General features: G+C 51.4%; 1 protein-coding gene across 6 annotated transcripts in view; it reads right to left on the bottom strand.

Annotated features, from left to right (window-relative positions):
• The window catches only part of CCM2 (CCM2 scaffold protein), a 77,162-nt gene that overhangs the window by 56,689 nt on the left and 658 nt on the right, over nt 1-19,815 (bottom strand). For all 6 annotated transcript variants that reach the window (XM_040355260.1, XM_040355258.1, XM_040355259.1 and 3 more), the window contains exon 2: nt 17,977-18,263. In XM_040355260.1, coding sequence (XP_040211194.1) covers nt 17,977-18,006 — 30 coding nt within the window. In that variant the 5' untranslated portion in view covers nt 18,007-18,263. The remainder of the gene's footprint in view (nt 1-17,976; nt 18,264-19,815) is intronic.

A 19,815-nucleotide genomic window follows, 5' to 3' on the forward strand; every position in this document is an offset into this window, starting at 1 on the left:
CGTCTAAAACGCGAAAGCTGAATGCTTCTGAACCCAAAATTTTGGGTTTGGAAAAACGGCCCTAAACCCAACTGCTTTGAAACGCCAAAAAACGTGATTGTGTGCATGGACACATAGGATAACATTAAATGTGTTCAGGGGCAGTTGAAAAAAATGCCCAAATGCCTCTGAACTCGAGTTTAGCAGCGTCTCGTGTGCATGGGGCCTTAGGTTGTTTATTTGCACGTTATTATAGAGTGTAACTATATATAAAATATTTATTTTTTATTAAAAGAAACGCCCAGCTGAAATCCCTTTCCCACCGGCAACAAACATTTTTTTCGGGATTTTTTCCCTTTGGAGTCATTGCACAGAGAAGAAATCTCCGGAGACTCCAGGAAGTTTAGCGGAGGAATATTCCGGACACAAAGCTATAATAATAATAATAATAATAATAATAATAATAATAATGATAATGAGGGCAGACGTACCATGCTGTAAGAGGGTTATGTGACGACGGACGCTGAGCCCTGTCCATGTCTCCCCGGGTGTTATATATAGAGTGTGAGCGGTGAGGAGAGAGACAATGGGGGGGGGGGGCAGTGGTAGACGGACTCCCCCCTCCTCTGTGACGAGAGGAAAGAAGACAATTCCCAGGAACGGGCCGGCCCAGCTTCTATTCCGAGGGGACGGAGAACAAACCACTTCCCAGCTCCACCCTGACAGAGGCAGGAAGGCCGAGATCTGCTCTCTATCAGAGGTTCTGGGGAATGTGAGGAGGACATGAAAGTCCCCCATACCCGGCCCCCCCCCCCCCCTAATTCACCGGAGAAAACGAGATCCTGGGAAAACGGGGCCCCCGATCCACCTGGGAAAACGGAGCCCCCGATCCACCTGGGAAAACGGAGCCCCCGATCCACCTGGGAAAACGGAGCCCCCGATCCACCTGGGAAAACGGGGGCCCCCCCTATCCACCTGGGAAAACGGAGCCCCCGATCCACCTGGGAAAACGGAGCCCCCGATTCACCAGAGAAAACGGGGCCCCCGATTCACCAGAGAAAACGGAGCCCCCGATTCACCAGAGAAAACGGGGCCCCCGATTCACCAGAGAAAACGGGGCCCCCCGATTCAAAGAAAACGGGGCCCCCCGATTCACCAAAGAAAACGGGGCCCCCGATTCACCAGAGAAAACGATCTCCTGGGAAAACCGGGCCCCCGATCCACCTGGGAAAAACTGGCCCCCGATCCACCTGGGAAAACGGAGCCCCCGATTTACCGGAGAAAACGATCTCCTGGGAAAACGGGGCCCCCGATTTACCGGAGAAAACGATCTCCTGGGAAAACGGGGCCCCCGATCCACCTGGGAAAACGGAGCCCCCGATCCACCTGGGAAAACGGGGCCCCCGATTCACCAGAGAAAACGGGGCCCCCGATTCACCAGAGAAAACGATCTCCTGGGAAAACGGGGCCCAAAAACACCGTCCAACAAATTATCTGGAAGCCACATACTGGCACCTCTGTGCTGTGTGATCCCCATTGACAATCACTGACAATCCCCGGGACATACACCGATCAGTCATAACATTCTGACCACTGACGGGTAAAGTGAAGAACATGCCTGGCTACAATGGCATCTGAAAGTGGGTGGGATATATTAGGCAACTAGTGAACATGTTGTCCCTGAAGTCGACAAGGACCAAACTTTAATGTCTAGATGACTGGGTCAGATCGGGATGTTCCCGCTCTGCACTGGTCTGGACCGACCAAAGGTGGTCCAAGGAAGGACAACCGGTGACAGGACACAAAGCTATAATAATAATAATAATAATAATAATGAGGGCAGACGTACCATGCTGTAGGAGGGTTATCTGACGACGGACGCTGAGCCCTGTCCATGTCTCCCCGGGTGTTATATATAGAGTGTGAGCCGGCGAGGGACTCATTGACGGAGGTGGGGGGGGGGAGGGACTCATTGACGGAGGTGGGGGGGGGGGGGGAAGGACTCATTGACGGAGGTGGGGGGGGGGGGGGAAGGACTCATTGACGGAGGTGGGGGGGGGGGGGGGGACTCATTGACGGAGGTGGGGAGGGGGGAGGGACTCATTGACGGAGGTGGGGAGGGGGGAGGGACTCATTGACGGAGGTGGGGAGGGGGGAGGGACTCATTGACGGAGGTGGGGGGGGGGGGGAGGGACTCATTGACGGAGGTGGGGGGGGGGAGGGACTCATTGACGGAGGTGGGGAGGGGGGAGGGACTCATTGACGGAGGTGGGGAGGGGGGAGGGACTCATTGACGGAGGTGGGGGGGGGGGGGGGGGGAAGGACTCATTGACGGGGGGGGGGGGGGGGGGGGGGGGACTCATTGACGGAGGTGGGGGGGGGGGGGGAGGGACTCATTGACGGAGGTGGGGGGGGGGGGGGGGAGGACTCATTGACGGAGGTGGGGGGGGGGGGGAGGGACTCATTGACGGAGGTGGGGGGGGGGAGGGACTCATTGACGGAGGTGGGGGGGGAGGGACTCATTGACGGAGGTGGGGGGGGGAGGGACTCATTGACGGAGGTGGGGGGGGGGGAGGGACTCATTGACGGAGGTGGGGGGGGGGAGGGACTCATTGACGGAGGTGGGGGGGGGGAGGGACTCATTGACGGAGGTGGGGGGGGGGGGGGACTCATTGACGGAGGTGGGGAGGGGGGGAGGGAAGGACTCATTGACGGAGGTGGGGAGGGGGAGGGAAGGACTCATTGACGGAGGTGGGGGGGGGGGGAGGGACTCATTGACGGAGGTGGGGGGGGGGGAGGGACTCATTGACGGAGGTGGGGGGGGGAGGGACTCATTGACGGAGGTGGGGGGGGGGGGGGGACTCATTGACGGAGGTGGGGAGGGGGAGGGAAGGACTCATTGATGGAGGGGGGAGGGAAGGACTCATTTATGCAGGTGGGGAAAGGAAGGCTCATTGGTGGAGGTGGGGGAGGGAAGGCTCATTGATGGAGGTGGGGGATGGAAGGCTCATTGACGGAGGTGGGGGATGGAAGGCTCATTGATGGAGGTGGGGAGGGAAGGCTCATTGATGGAGGTGGGGGAGGGAAGGCTCATTGATGGAGGTGGGGGAGGGAAGGTTGGCCTGTGTAGTCCGATCCAATAGATTACTGAAAAATGTAATGCTGATTCTGATAGAAAGGTATCGGAACACACAGGGAATCTCAGTATGTTGTGTATGGGGCTGTGTAGACCGGTCAGGGTGCCCATGCTGACTCGTGTCCTCATCCAAAAGTGCCTACAGTGGGCACACTGCATTGTGTCCAGTGTCTCTGACCATCTCCTGCATCGTGTCGTGTGTCTCTGACCATCTCCTGCATCGTGTCGCGTGTCTCTGACCATCTCCTGCATCGTGTCGCGTGTCTCTGACCATCTCCTGCATCGTGTCGTGTGTCTCTGACCATCTCCTGCATCGTGTCGTGTGTCTCTGACCATCTCCTGCATCGTGTCGTGTGTCTCTGACCATCTCCTGCATCGTGTCGCGTGTCTCTGACCATCTCCTGCATCGTGTCGCGTGTCTCTGACCATCTCCTGCATCGTGTCGCGTGTCTCTGACCATCTCCTGCATCGTGCCCATAGTCTTTGACTATATCCTGTTGTGGGTCTGCTCTCTCGGACACGTAATGGTCACGGAATTTTATCTACGGCCCTTTGGTGAGGTCAAGGGTCACATTTGAGGCCCCCCTCCCCCCCCCATAACAACAAAGTTGACCACCACTGACCTAAAACCTCATTAGGGCAAAGCAACATGTTCAATGTAAAGCCGACGTGTGAGCATGTGATCTGGAGGTCGACCGATATTTGGCCGTTTTGGAGAAATCGGCATCGGCCGATTCTTATCCAAATTAGGCGGATATTTTACATGGCCGCTAGCGGTGCCACGGATCCGGAGCTAGGCCGAAGCCGCGGCCTTTCCCGATGCTGTGACCGCAGTCACAGCATCAGGAAAGACCGCGGCTTCGGCCTAGCTCCGGAGCCGGGGCCATCTTGGTACACCCAGGGCGGCGGCCCTCTCTGTTTACGCCCACAGAGGAGGAGGGGCCCGCGCTCGTGGGACACACACCACCCTCTGGTGTCTGTAGCAGGGGGGGTGTCTATACTAGAGGGAGAGGGGGCCTGTACTGAGGGAGGGTGACACCATTTTTTTTTTGCGCCAGTGCCAATTAGTGCCACTTGCCATCCAGAGCCATCTGCCAGTGGCAATACCAGTGCTACCATCTAGTGACAATTAGTGCCACCTTCCATCCAGTGCCATCTGCCAATGCCACCTGCCAGTGCCAATACCAGTGCCAATTAGTGCCACCTTCCATCCAGTGCCACCTGCCAGTGCGATCCAGTGCCACCTACCAGTGACAACTAAAGCCATGAATGCCACCTGCTAATGCCAACCAGTGCTAACTATTGCCACCCAGTGCCATCTGCCAGTCAGTGCCAACCAGTGCCACTTGCCAGTGTCACCTGTTAGTACCACCTGCCAGTGCCACCTGCCAGTGTCAATTAGTGCCAGCTGCCAATCAGTGCCATCTGCTAGTACCATCTTTCAGTGCCATCCAGTGCAACCTGCCAGTGCCAATAACTGCCTTCTGCTAGTGCCATCTTCCAGTGCCAATTAGTGCCATGAGCCAGTGCCACCAAAAAAATAAAAAATAAATCGGCCTAAAATATCAGCCGCAAAAATCGGCATCATATATCGGCGGCACAGATTTTTAAATATCGGCACCGGCCAGAGAAAAACCCGTATCGGTCGACCTCTAATATGATCCCCTCCCCTTATTCACCTTACTAGGGTGACAACACCGCTCCTCCACATGCACAGTACAGGAAGTGAGCGTTGCCACCCTATTGGCGAAATCGCAGAGAGAACAAAAGTCGGGGGGGGGGGGGGAGGGGAGCAGCCACCACACCCAAGGACAGTAAACTGCAATATGTTACACCTAAAATATAGGGGGGGGGGGGGGGTCCGCACTTCTAGGGGCCGGCAGTACTGACTTTGCCATGTGTGTGACGGAGACCTGCGCTCTGATCGAGAGGCCTGGGCGGCCGTACACACAGGGCCGGGTGAAGGAGGATAAGAGGACAACGCCCGGTATGTTCCGCTTTCCTGTTTTCTGTGATCGGACACCTGCGCTGGAAGGAGATGACACGTGTCGAGACGCCGCAATGTTTAATGGAAAATCTCAGCCATGGAACAAGCACCTGATCACAGAGCAAACACCACCGAATGTACTAAGACCTACGTCCAGCGACTCGCAATGCTCCACAAGGGCATCATTTTCACACCGACCAGAAGGATCAGATGATGGGAGTTCAGGGGCCCAGCAGTCATACTTGTGTTGAGGCATGAGCCCCCCCTCATGTGCACAGAGCTCTGACCCAGTACAGCTCCCACCTACGAGCTCTGTACCAGTCTGACCCAGTACAGCTCCCATCTACGAGCTCTATACCAGTCTGACCGAGTACAGCTCCCATCTACGAGCTCTGTACCAGTCTGTCCCAGTACAGCTCCCATCTACGAGCTCTGTACCAGTCTGACCGAGTACAGCTCCCATCTACGAGCTCTGTACCAGTCTGTCCCAGTACAGCTCCCACCTACAAGCTCTGTACCAGTCTGACCCAGTACAGCTCCCATCTACAAGCTCTGTACCAGTCTGACCCAGTACAGCTCCCATCTACAAGCTCTGTACCAGTCTGACCGAGTACAGCTCCCATCTACGAGCTCTGTACCAGTCTGACCCAGTACAGCTCCCACCTACGAGCTCTGTACCAGTCTGACCCAGTACAGGTCCCACCTATGAGCTCTGTACCAGTCTGACCCAGTACAGCTCCCACCTACAAGCTCTGTACCAGTCTGACCCAGTACAGCTCCCACCTACGAGCTCTGTACCAGTCTGACCCAGTACAGCTGCCACCTACGAGCTCTGTACCAGTCTGACCCAGTTCAGCTCCCATCTACGAGGTCTGTACCAGTCTGACCCAGTACAGATCCCATCTACGAGCTCTGTACCAGTCTGACCCAGTACAGTTCCCACCTACGAGCTCTGTACCAGTCTGACCCAGTACAGTTCCCACCTACGAGCTCTGTACCAGTCTGACCCAGTACAGGTCCCATCCACGAACTCTGTTCCAGTCTGACCCAGTACAGCTCCCACCTACGAGCTCTGTACCAGTCTGACCCAGTACAGCTCCCACCTATGAGCTCTGTACCAGTCTGACCCAGTACAGCTCCCACCTACGAGCTCTGTACCAGTCTGACCCAGTACAGCTCCCATCTTGGAGCTCTGTACCTGTAACACTCCTGAGAATTTATTAATAACAGGTATGATTGGAACTCAGCAGAAAGAAGTTTCTCAGGGTAAACCACCAATGCACTCTCTTATGTATCAGAAAGTTTAGGGGTTAAATCATCACAACCTCATGTGAGTATAAAAGTATATGAGCTATCCCAGCAGCAGCTGAAGTATGGAGATTGTATTAACTTTGCTACACAGTGTAATTTGAGAAAAGTCTGAATGCAGCAAGTATTTAAACTCTGGCAGTCATATTGTTAATTCACAATATTATGGAGTAGTTTTATCTATAGAAAACAATCCCTCAGTTTGTGGTTAGAATATAGCCCAAAAGGATCAGCATTCATTAGTATAATCCCAACAGCTTGAGAACAACAGATATCTGGTTATAATGCAGGGAACTATTGTAATTCAAGATACTTGCGGTTCAGCTGGTAGTAGTTGTTCACCAGGGGATGTATGTAGTTGCTAGGTAAAAGGGTCCAAGAATCCAGGAAGCAATGGTTCTCCTGTCAAGCTGAGGCTGGGTGTAGTAACAAACAGGCATGCAGCATGTGGATTAGAGAGGTAGAGATCTGAGGTATGGATATTGCCTGGAGAGGAGTACAGCAGTGGTTCCAGGGCTCGGTGCTGGGAGGTAGTGTTCCTTGACTGGCGGCAGGGATCCGACAAAATAACCGAACACCCTACCGCCATCTCTAAGGAGTTTAAATAGCCCCGAATTCGCGGGGAAATCGAGGAAGGAGGCAGAGTCGCACTTCCGCGTTCCACGCTGGAGCGCAAACGTCCGCGCACCGGAAGTGACGCAGATGTCTTGCAGAACGGAGCGCAGCTGCTTGTAGAAGGCTCAGCTGCGCTCGTTCTGTACAGGGAAACATCAGAGATGTTACATACTCCCCTCCTCAAGGGGGCACCAGCAGTGCTCCTAGAAAGAGAGGGGCGATTAGGATACCTAAGATGAAATTGTCTAATCAGGCGAGGAGCATGTATGTTTGAAGAATTCTCCCAAGAGTCATTAAGTTGATCATAACCTTTCCAATGTATCAGGTATTGAAGGGTGGAACCATGTTTCCTCGAATCCAGGATCTTTTCAACCTCGTATTCAATCTCACCATGTACCTCGACAGGAGGAGGAGGGTTTGGCTGTCTGTTAGGAAATGGGTTAGAAATAAAAGGTTTAATGAGGGAAACGTGAAATGAGGAATGTATCTTCCAATCTGGGGGTAGAAGTAATTTTACAGCGTTCGGATTGATCAAATGGGATATTTGGAATGGTCCAACGAATTGAGTGCCTAATTTTTTTGAAGGTACTTTAAGGTGAAGATTTCGCGTGGAAAGCCAAACCAAGTCGCCAACCTTATATTCAGGTGGTGTCGATCTGTGAGAGTCGTAGTATCGCTTTTGTCTTTGTTGGGCAAATTTTAAGTTAGACCGTAAGATGTCTAGTGTGTTCTTTAAAGTCGTGAGATATTGATTAACTGCTGGAACACTGTTTGGGGGGTGATTGGTTGGGAGACTGTTGGGGTGGAAACCATAATTAACAAAAAATGGTGTAAATCGAGAAGAAGAACTGGCAGAATTGTTATAAGAGAATTCAGCAAGGGGTAGTAATTGAAACCAATCATCTTGTAGATGTGTACAGTAACATCGTAAGTATTGTTCAAGGATTTGGTTAATTCGTTCAGTTTGTCCATTTGTTTGTGGGTGGTATGCAGTGGACATGCGGTGGTCAATTTTCAGAGTATTACATAAAGCCTTCCAAAATTTAGAAATAAACTGAGTTCCACGATCAGATATGATTTGAGAGGGTAGTCCATGTAATTTAAGAACATTGGAAATGAAAGCTTTTGCAGTTTCATGGGAAGTTGGTAACTTCTTTAAAGGAGTGAAGTGTGCCATTTTGGTCAAAAGGTCTACTGTAACCATGATAGTGTTAGCACCGTTTGACTTAGGGAGTTCAACAATGAAGTCCATCGACACAACTTCCCACGGTCTGTTGGGTACTGGAATAGAAGTGAGTAGACCAGAAGGGGGTCTCCTAGAATGCTTGTTACGAGCACAAATCTCACATGAATTAACATAAGTGTGGATTGTTTTAGTCATATTAGGCCACCAGTAGTCTCTCTTAACAAGATGGATGGTTTTATTGATTCCGGGATGGCCGGCTAATGGTGAATCATGAAGATGTTTGAGAAGTGTAATTTGTAATTTAGGAGGAACGAAAACCTTATTATTGAAAGTATACACTCCATCTGGCAGTCTGGTAAGATTTTTTGGTAGACAAGAGAGATCTTTGGAGAGTGACTGTGAGATTAACTGTCTAAAAGACGAAGAGATTCCAATAAAACGGTCTGAAGGAATTATAGATAGAGGAGGAATCTCAGTGTTCTGGTTTTCATGCATGCGGGACAAAGAGTCAGCCTTGATGTTCTGTGAACCAGGCCTATAAGATATGAAAAAATTAAACCTGTCAAAGAATAAACTCCACCTAACTTGACGGGCAGAGAGTGTCTTACATGTTTTCAAATGCTGTAAATTACGGTGGTCTGTAAGGATGGTAATTGGGTGTTTACTACCCTCCAATAGGTGCCTCCAATTTTGTAGTGCATCTTTAATTGCAAGAAGTTCTTTTTCACCAATGGGGTAATTCTTCTCTGCTGAAGACAAGGTCCTTGAAAAAAAAGCTACTGGGTGTAGAGGTTCAGATAGACTTGGACGTTGAGAAAGTATAGCTCCAAGAGCATAATGAGAGGCGTCTACTTCCACAGTGAAGTAGTATTGTGGGTTGGGTAATTGTAAGATGGGAGCTGAAGTGTAGCATTGTTTAAGAGTGTCAAAAGAAATCTGGGCTTCCTTTGACCACGTAAAAGGTATCTTCGTGCTAGTAAGGGCACTCAATGGTTTGACAATTGCTGAAAAATCTTTGATGAATTTGCGATAGTAGTTTGAGAAACCGAGAAAACGTTGAAGGGCCTTCCTAGAGTTGGGAGTTGGCCAGGAGAGGATACATTCTACTTTAGAGGGTTCCATCTGGATGCCCTGAGGAGTAATATGGTATCCAAGGAAGGAAATACTTGACTGACTGAAAACGCATTTTTCTAGTTTGGCATATAAAGAATGCGTTCTGAGCCTGGCCAAAACCCAACGGACATGTTTAGTGTGTTCCTCAAGTGTATCAGAGTAAATCAGGATGTCATCCAAGTATATCACAACACAGATGTCAAGCAGATCTCGAAAAATGTCATTTATGAACCACTGAAAAGTGGCGGGTGCGTTACACAGACCGAATGGCATTACAGTGTATTCAAAGAGACCGTATCTAGTCTTGAAAGCGGTCTTCCACTCATCACCTGGACGAATCCTGATCAGGTTATAGGCACCCCTAAGGTCTAGTTTTGTGAAAACTTTTGAAGTTTGAAGACGTTCGATGAGTTCTGGAATGAGAGGAAGAGGGTAGCGATTCTTAATAGTGATGCTATTGAGACGACGGTAGTCAATGATCGGACGTAGTGAACCATCTTTATTTTTAACAAAAAACATAGCTGCACTTGCAGGAGATGTGGATGGTCTGATAAAACCCCTTTTTAAGTTTTCATCAAGGTAATCCTTCAGGTGTACAAGTTCTGGTTGGGATAGAGGATAAATACGTGCAGTTGGTACAGGTGTATCAGGAATGAGATCTATAGGACAGTCGTAAATACGATGGGGCGGAAGAATCTCTGCCTTGGTTTTACTAAAAACATCTGAGAAATCTTGTAGATAGTTAGGGAGATCTATTGAGTCAACTGTTGTGGACAGAACCGAAAGAATAGGGTAGCAATTCTCCTGGCAATATGTAGAATTTAGATTAAGTGAGAGGTTAGTCCAAAGGAAAGTTGGCTGATGGAGTATTAACCAAGGTAATCCTAGGACTATTGGAAACAATGGAGATGGAATGACATCAAAGACAAGAGTCTCTGTATGGTCATTGCCACAAGTGACCAGTAGGGGTGAGGTTTGAGAGGAAATAGGGCCCGAAATGGAACTTGAACCGTCAATAAAAGTGACAGAAAGAGGATTTTGTTTAACCATGCAAGGAATTTTATTAGACTTTACAATTCCTAAATCAATGAAATTTCCGCAAGCGCCGGTATCCACCATTGCATCAATCCTAAGTCTTTCTTGATCCCACTGTAAGGTAAGAGTGACATAAACAAAACGATTAGTAGTATTTCCTGTTGGATTAGTCTTACTTATGTTTAAAAAGTTACCTTCGGAATTCTTCTTGAGGAGTGGGCAAGTGGAGACCATGTGGTCTGGAGCGGAACAGTAGAGGCAGAGGTTATGAGCTCTGCGGCGTTGTTTCTCAGCAAATGATAAAGGAGCCCTGACAACTCCAAGTTCCATTGGAACCTCTTTTGGGGGAGATTTAGATCTTCTGAATTGTGGGGGAAGATAAGTGTTGAAGCGTTCAGCCTTCCTTTCACGGAGACGTCGGTCAATGGTAAGGGATAAATGCATGAGGTCCTCAAGGGACGGAGGAAGCTCTACACGAGCTATCTCATCCTTCATAGATTCGGATAGTCCTAATCTGAATTGATTACGAAGAGCAATATCTGTCCATTGTGTTTCTCTACTCCAACACTTGAATTCCGAAATAAAATCCTCTACGGGTCTTTTCCCCTGTTTGAGGCTCCTGATAAAGTTCTCTGCAGTAAGTTGTTTGTTTGGATCTTCATATAAAAGTGACATCTCATCCAAAAATGTATTGAAAGCCCCCAATAAATCACCATGTTCTTCCACATATGCATCAGCCCAGATTCTAGGTTCTCCTCTTAGGTAGGATATAAGTGTAAGGATACGAACCCTGTCTGAATGGTAGGTGCGGGGGCGTAAATCAAACATGAGACGGCAAGCACTAATGAATTGGCGAAAAATTTTCCGGTCCCCTGAAAAGGGTTCTGGGGGGCAGACCTTAGGTTCAGGTCTCTCTCGGGGTAATGCAAGGTTTTGGTTGCGTAATGCTTCATTTTCAAAACGTAATTCATTCATAGTAGTAGTGAGGTTATCCACTCTTTGTGAAAGTCCAACTAGGTGGTTAGCAAGGTCTGCTGGATCCATGGTTCCTATCTTGTATGGTTTTATTAGGTTCGGTTATTATGTAACACTCCTGAGAATTTATTAATAACAGGTATGATTGGAACTCAGCAGAAAGAGGTTTCTCAGGGTAAACCACCAATGCACTCTCTTATGTATCAGAAAGTTTAGGGGTTAAATCATCACAACCTCATGTGAGTATAAAAGTATATGAGCTATCCCAGCAGCAGCTGAAGTATGGAGATTGTATTAACTTTGCTACACAGTGTAATTTGAGAAAAGTCTGAATGCAGCAAGTATTTAAACTCTGGCAGTCATATTGTTAATTCACAATATTATGGAGTAGTTTTATCTATAGAAAACAATCCCTCAGTTTGTGGTTAGAATATAGCCCAAAAGGATCAGCATTCATTAGTATAATCCCAACAGCTTGAGAACAACAGATATCTGGTTATAATGCAGGGAACTATTGTAATTCAAGATACTTGCGGTTCAGCTGGTAGTAGTTGTTCACCAGGGGATGTATGTAGTTGCTAGGTAAAAGGGTCCAAGAATCCAGGAAGCAATGGTTCTCCTGTCAAGCTGAGGCTGGGTGTAGTAACAAACAGGCATGCAGCATGTGGATTAGAGAGGTAGAGATCTGAGGTATGGATATTGCCTGGAGAGGAGTACAGCAGTGGTTCCAGGGCTCGGTGCTGGGAGGTAGTGTTCCTTGACTGGCGGCAGGGATCCGACAAAATAACCGAACACCCTACCGCCATCTCTAAGGAGTTTAAATAGCCCCGAATTCGCGGGGAAATCGAGGAAGGAGGCAGAGTCGCACTTCCGCGTTCCACGCTGGAGCGCAAACGTCCGCGCACCGGAAGTGACGCAGATGTCTTGCAGAACGGAGCGCAGCTGCTTGTAGAAGGCTCAGCTGCGCTCGTTCTGTACAGGGAAACATCAGAGATGTTACAGTACCAGTCTGACCCAGTACAGCTCCCACCTACGAGCTCTGTACCAGTCTGACCCAGTACAGCTCCCATCTACGAGCTCTGTACCAGTCTGACCCAGTACAGCTCCCATCTACGAGCTCCGTACCAGTCTGACCCAGTACAGCTCCCACCTACGAGCTCTGTACCAGTCTGTCCCAGTACAGGTCCCATCTACGAGCTCTGTACCAGTCTGACCCAGTACAGCTCCCATCTATGAGCTCCGTACCAGTCAGACCCAGTACAGCTCCCACCTACGAGCTCTGTACCAGTCTGACCCAGTACAGCTTCTACCTAGGAGCTCTGTACCAGTCTGACCCAGTACAGCTCCCACCTACGAGCTCTGTACCAGTCTGACCCAGTACAGCTCCCACCTACGAGCTCTGTACCAGTCTGACCCAGTACAGCTCCCACCTACAAGCTCTGTACCAGTCTGACCCAGTACAGCTCCCACCTACGAGCTCTGTACCAGTCTGACCCAGTACAGCTCCCACCTACGAGCTCTGTACCAGTCTGACCCAGTTCAGCTCCCATCTACGAGGTCTGTACCAGTCTGACCCAGTACAGCTCCCATCTACGAGCTCTGTACCAGTCTGACCCAGTACAGTTCCCACCTACGAGCTTTGTACCAGTCTGACCCAGTACAGGTCCCATCCACGAACTCTGTTCCAGTCTGACCCAGTACAGCTCCCACCTACGAGCTCTGTACCAGTCTGACCCAGTACAGCTCCCACCTATGAGCTCTGTACCAGTCTGACCCAGTACAGCTCCCACCTACGAGCTCTGTACCAGTCTGACCCAGTACAGGTCCCATCTACGAGCTCTGTACCAGTCTGACCCAGTACAGCTCCCATCTACGAGCTCCGTACCAGTCTGACCCAGTACAGCTCCCACCTACGAGCTCTGTACCAGTCTGACCCAGTACAGCTCCCATCTTGGAGCTCTGTACCAGTCTGACCCAGTACAGCTCCCACCTACGAGCTCTGTACCAGTCTGTCCCAGTACAGGTCCCATCTACGAGCTCTGTACCAGTCTGACCCAGTACAGCTCCCATCTACGAGCTCTGTACCAGTCTGACCCAGTACAGCTCCCATCTACGAGCTCTGTACCAGTCTGACCCAGTACAGCTCCCATCTACGAGCTCCGTACCAGTCTGACCCAGTACAGCTCCCACCTACGAGCTCTGTACCAGTCTGTCCCAGCACAGGTCCCATCTACGAGCTCTGTACCAGTCTGACCCAGTACAGCTCCCATCTATGAGCTCCGTACCAGTCTGACCCAGTACAGCTCCCACCTACGAGCTCTGTACCAGTCTGACCCAGTACAGCTTCTACCTAGGAGCTCTGTACCAGTCTGACCCAGTACAGCTCCCACCTATGAGCTCTGTACCAGTCTGACCCAGTACAGCTCCCACCTACGAGCTCTGTACCAGTCTGACCCAGTACAGCTCCCATCTACAAGCTCTGTTCCAGTCTGACCCAGTACAGCTCCCATCTACGAGCTCTGTTCCAGTCCGACCCAGTACAGCTCCCATCTACGAGCTCTGTACCAGTCCGACCCAGTACAGCTCCCACCTACGAGCTCTGTACCAGTCTGACCCAGTACAGCTCCCACCTACAAGCTCTGTACCAGTCTGACCCAGTACAGCTCCCACCTACGAGCTCTGTACCAGTCTGTCCCAGTACAGGTCCCATCTACGAGCTCTGTACCAGTCTGACCCAGTACAGCTCCCATCTATGAGCTCTGTACCAGTCTGACCCAGTACAGCTTCTACCTAGGAGCTCTGTACCAGTCTGACCCAGTACAGCTCCCACCTACGAGCTCTGTACCAGTCTGACCGAGTACAGCTCCCACCTACGAGCTCTGTACCAGTCTGACCCAGTACAGCTCCCACCTACAAGCTCTGTACCAGTCTGACCCAGTACAGCTCCCATCTACGAGGTCTGTACCAGTCTGACCCAGTACAGCTCCCATCTACGAGCTCTGTACCAGTCTGACCCAGTACAGTTCCCACCTACGAGCTCTGTACCAGTCTGACCCAGTACAGGTCCCATCCACGAACTCTGTTTCAGTCTGACCCAGTACAGCTCCCACCTATGAGCTCTGTACCAGTCTGACCCAGTACAGCTCCCACCTATGAGCTCTGTACCAGTCTGACCCAGTACAGCTCCCACCTACGAGCTCTGTACCAGTCTGACCCAGTACAGGTCCCATCTACGAGCTCTGTACCAGTCTGACCCAGTACAGCTCCCATCTACGAGCTCCGTACCAGTCTGACCCAGTACAGCTCCCACCTACGAGCTCTGTACCAGTCTGACCCAGTACAGCTCCCATCTTGGAGCTCTGTACCAGTCTGACCCAGTACAGCTCCCACCTACGAGCTCTGTACCAGTCTGTCCCAGTACAGGTCCCATCTACGAGCTCTGTACCAGTCTGACCCAGTACAGCTCCCATCTACGAGCTCTGTACCAGTCTGACCCAGTACAGCTCCCATCTACGAGCTCCGTACCAGTCTGACCCAGTACAGCTCCCACCTACGAGCTCTGTACCAGTCTGTCCCAGTACAGGTCCCATCTACGAGCTCTGTACCAGTCTGACCCAGTACAGCTCCCATCTATGAGCTCCGTACCAGTCTGACCCAGTACAGCTCCCACCTACGAGCTCTGTACCAGTCTGACCCAGTACAGCTTCTACCTAGGAGCTCTGTACCAGTCTGACCCAGTACAGCTCCCACCTATGAGCTCTGTACCAGTCTGACCCAGTACAGCTCCCACCTACGAGCTCTGTACCAGTCTGACCCAGTACAGCTCCCATCTACAAGCTCTGTTCCAGTCTGACCCAGTACAGCTCCCATCTACGAGCTCTGTACCAGTCTGTCCCAGTACAGCTCCCATCTACGAGCTCTGTACCAGTCTGACCCAGTACAGCTCCCACCTACGAGCTCTGTACCAGTCTGACCCAGTACAGCTCCCACCTACAAGCTCTGTACCAGTCTGACCCAGTACAGCTCCCATCTACGAGCTCTGTACCAGTCTGACCCAGTACAGGTCCCATCTTGGAGCTCTGTACCAGTCTGACCCAGTACAGCTCCCACCTACAAGCTCTGTACCAGTCTGACCCAGTACAGGTCCCATCTACGAGCTCTGTACCAGTCTGACCCAGTACAGCTCCCATCTACGAGCTCTGTACCAGTCTGACCCAGTACAGCTCCCACCTATGAGCTCTGTACCAGTCTGACCCAGTACAGGTCCCACCTAGGAGCTCTGTACCAGTCTGACCCAGTACAACTCCCATCTACGAGCTCTGTACCAGTCTGACCCAGTACAGCTTCCACCTACGAGCTCTGTACCAGTCTGACCCAGTACAGCTTCCACCTACGAGCTCTGTACCAGTCTGACCCAGTACAGCTCCCATCTACGAGCTCTGTACCAGTCTGACCCAGTACAGCTCCCACCTACGAGCTCTGTACCAGCCTGTCCCAGTACAGCTCCCATCTACGAGCTCTGTACCAGTCTGACCCAGTACAGTTCTCATCTAAAAGCTCTGTACCAGTCTGACCCAGTACAGCTCCCGTCTACAAGCTCTGTACCAGTCTGACCCAGTACAGCTCCCGTCTACAAGCTCTGTACCAGTCTGACCCAGTACAGCTCCCACCTACGAGCTCGGTACCAGTCTGACCCAGTACAGCTCCCACCTACGAGCTCTGTACCAGTCTGACCCAGTACAGGTCCCATCTACGAGCTCTGTACCAGTCTGACCCAGTACAGGTCCCACCTACAAGCTCTGTACCAGTCTGACCCAGTACAGGTCCCATCTACGAGCTCTGTACCAGTCTGACCCAGTACAGGTCCCATTTACGAGCTCTGTACCAGCCTGACCCAGTACAGGTCCCATCTACGAGCTCTGTACCAGTCTGACCCAGTACAGGTCCCATCTACGAGCTCTGTACCAGTCTGACCCAGTACAGCTCCCATCTACGAGCTCTGTACCAGTCTGACCCAGTACACCTCCCACCTACTAGCTCTGTACCAGTCTGACCCAGTACACCTCCCACCTACGAGCTCTGTACCAGTCTGACCCAGTACAGCTCCCATCTACGAGCTCTGTACCAGTCTGACCCAGTACAGCTCCCATCTACAAGCTCTGTACCAGTCTGACCCAGTACAGCTCCAGTCTACGAGCTCTGTACCAGTCTGACCCAGTACAGCTCCCACCTACGAGCTCTGTACCAGTCTGACCCAGTACAGCTCCCATCTACGAGCTCTGTACCAGTCTGACCCAGTACAGCTCCCGTCTAGGAGCTCTGTACCAGTCTGACCCAGTACAGCTCCCGTCTAGGAGCTCTGTACCAGTCTGACCCAGTACAGCTCCCACCTACGAGCTCTGTACCAGTCTGACCCAGTACAGCTCCCATCTACGAGCTCTACCAGTCTGACCCAGTACAGCTCCCGTCTACGAGCTCTGTACCAGTCTGTCCCAGTACAGCTCCCATCTACGAGCTCTGTACCAGTCTGACCCAGTACAGCTCCCATCTACGAGCTCTGTACCAGTCTGACCCAGTACAGCTCCCATCTACGAGCTCTGTACCAGTCTGACCCAGTACAGCTCCCATCTACGAGCTCTGTACCAGTCTGACCCAGTACAGCTCCCATCTACGAGCTCTGTACCAGTCTGACCCAGTACAGGTCCCACCTACGAGCTCTGTACCAGTCTGACCCAGTACATGTCCCATCTACGAGCTCTGTACGAGTTTGACCCAGTACAGCTCCCACCTACGAGCTCTGTACCAGTCTGACCCAGTACAGGTCCCATCTACGAGCTCTGTACGAGTTTGACCCAGTACCAGCCTGTCTCAGTACAGGTCCCATCTACGAGCTCTGTACCAGTCTGACCCAGTACAGGTCCCACCTATGAGCTCTGTACCAGTCTGACCCAGTACAGGTCCCATCTACGAGCTCTGTACCAGTCTGACCCAGTACAGGTCCCATCTACGAGCTCTGTACCAGTCTGTCCCAGTACAGCTCCCACCTACGAGCTCTGTACCAGTCTGACCCAGTACAGCTCCCACCTACGAGCTCTGTACCAGTCTGACCCAGAACCTGAAACATTTGAAGGGCTTTTATTTAGCTTTGGAGGTATTGCAGGTGTGAGATATCCCAGGATGCACTGGGAAACCAACAAGAGAACCAGGAAGAGGTCACCGGCAGTCACTTCCGGGTTCATGTGTATATATTCTGGGAGTGTGTGGTGCAGACGTTACATCTGGTGTGCAGTGTGGAGCAGCAGGAAGGTCAGCGGGGTCCGGACTGGAGCAACTAGCAGACGCCAACGTGGTGCGGGACCGGAGCAGGAGAAACTGGCAATGTCAAGCGTGTGGTGCAGCATGCGAGCGAGAGCAACTCCCCACCCCGTGGGCAACCTCCAGGGCATGACCAGCACCCCCTTCTGTGGCGACCCACATGGCGTGGCCCACAACCCCCATGGCGACCCACCAGGGCGTGGCCTGCGTCCACATGCTGACACACTGAGCGTGGCCCGTTTCCTCACTCAAAGTAAATGGGCGTGTCATAGATGGGGGCGTGTCATAGATGGGGGCGTGTCACCACATTACCGCCGGTCTTCTTACCTTTTTGCCCTTCTTGCCTTCATCTTCCATCTCTCACCTTCGGAGTCTCCTCCTCCTGCGGTCCTGGGTGGCGGATGACGTGCCGGGCGAGGTGGCGGGTGGTGTCGGTGTCGCCCGTCTTGGGGGATTCAATGACATGCCTGCAGCCCGGGAGCTACAGGGGGCGTGTCCAGGAATGAGGCGACACCCTCAGGTGGGAGGAGGCTGTCAGACCCGGGGGGGGGCGGGGCAGTTGGCTGGGACAGGGAGTGATGTTGGAGGATGATCGGCGTCTGGTCACAGAGATCCTGGAAGACAAGAAGGAAAGACTCAGCATCTCCAACCACCAATCAGAGGCCTGGAGGTCCATATACAGTGAGAATAGGGAAACACAGACAGTTCCTTGTGCAGACACTTCCATATATACCGATGAATCACCTTTACATGAGAAATCCCGGGAGACGGAGAACTGTCCGTGTTCACCACAGAAACCAATCATCTCCACTATACTGAGACATACATCAGTCATATGTGGGGGGGGGGGGGACAGATATGAGTGCTGCACACAGGCGTAACAATCAGGGACAGGTTATAATGTGACACACGCTGGGGCAATGATTCTCCAAGGGGGGGATAACTACTAATGTGACAGAAGAAAGGTTAATGAGGGGGCAGATAATAGTGTGACACACCGGGAATGATTGGGGGGGGGGGGGGGACAGATAACAGTGTGACACACACTGAGAATAAGGGGACAGATATTAGTGTAACACTCAGTACAGGTAATGGGGGGGACAGATATCAGTGTAACACTCAGTAAAGGTAATGGAGGGACAGATATCAGTGTAACACTCTGTACAGGTAATGGGGGGGGACAGATATCAGTGTAACACTCAGTAAAGGTAATGGAGGGACAGATATCAGTGTAACACTCTGTACAGGTAATGGGGGGGGACAGATATCAGTGTAACACTCAGTACAGGTAATGGGGGGTGGACAGATATAAGTGTAGCACTCAGTGCAGGTAATGGGGGGGGGGGGACAGATATCAGTGTAACACTCAGTACAGGTAATGGGGGGACAGATATCAGTGTAACACTCAGTACAGGTAATGGGGGGGACAGATATCAGTGTAACACTCAGTACAGGTAATGGGGGGACAGATATCAGTGTAACACTCAGTACAGGTAATGGGGGGGACAGATATCAGTGTAACACTCAGTACAGGTAATGGGGGGACAGATATCAGTGTAACACTCAGTACAGGTAATGGGGGGGACAGATATCAGTGTAACACTCAGTACAGGTAGGGGGGGGGACAGATATCAGTGTAACACTCAGTACAGGTAATGGGGGGGGACAGATATCAGTGTAACACTCAGTACAGGTAATAGGGGGGACAGATATCAGTGTAACACTCAGTACAGGTAATGGGGGGGGACAGATATCAGTGTAACACTCAGTACAGGTAGGGGGGGGGCAGATATCAGTGTAACACTCAGTACAGGTAATGGGGGGGGGACAGATATCAGTGTAACACTCAGTACAGGTAATAGGGGGGACAGATATCAGTGTAACACTCAGTACAGGTAATGGGGGGGACAGATATAAGTGTAACACTCAGTGCAGGTAATGGGGGGGGGGACAGATATCAGTGTAACACTCAGTACAGGTAATGGGGGGGGACAGATATCAGTGTAACACTCAGTACAGGTAATGGGGGGGACAGATATCAGTGTAACACTCAGTACAGGTAATGGGGGGACAGATATCAGTGTAACACTCCGTACAGGTGATGGGGGGACAGATATCAGTGTAACACTCAGTACAGGTAATGGGGGGGACAGATATGAGTGTAAC

This window comes from Rana temporaria, chromosome 5 (assembly GCF_905171775.1).
Source record: "Rana temporaria chromosome 5, aRanTem1.1, whole genome shotgun sequence".
Classification (NCBI taxonomy): Eukaryota; Metazoa; Chordata; class Amphibia; order Anura; family Ranidae; genus Rana; species Rana temporaria.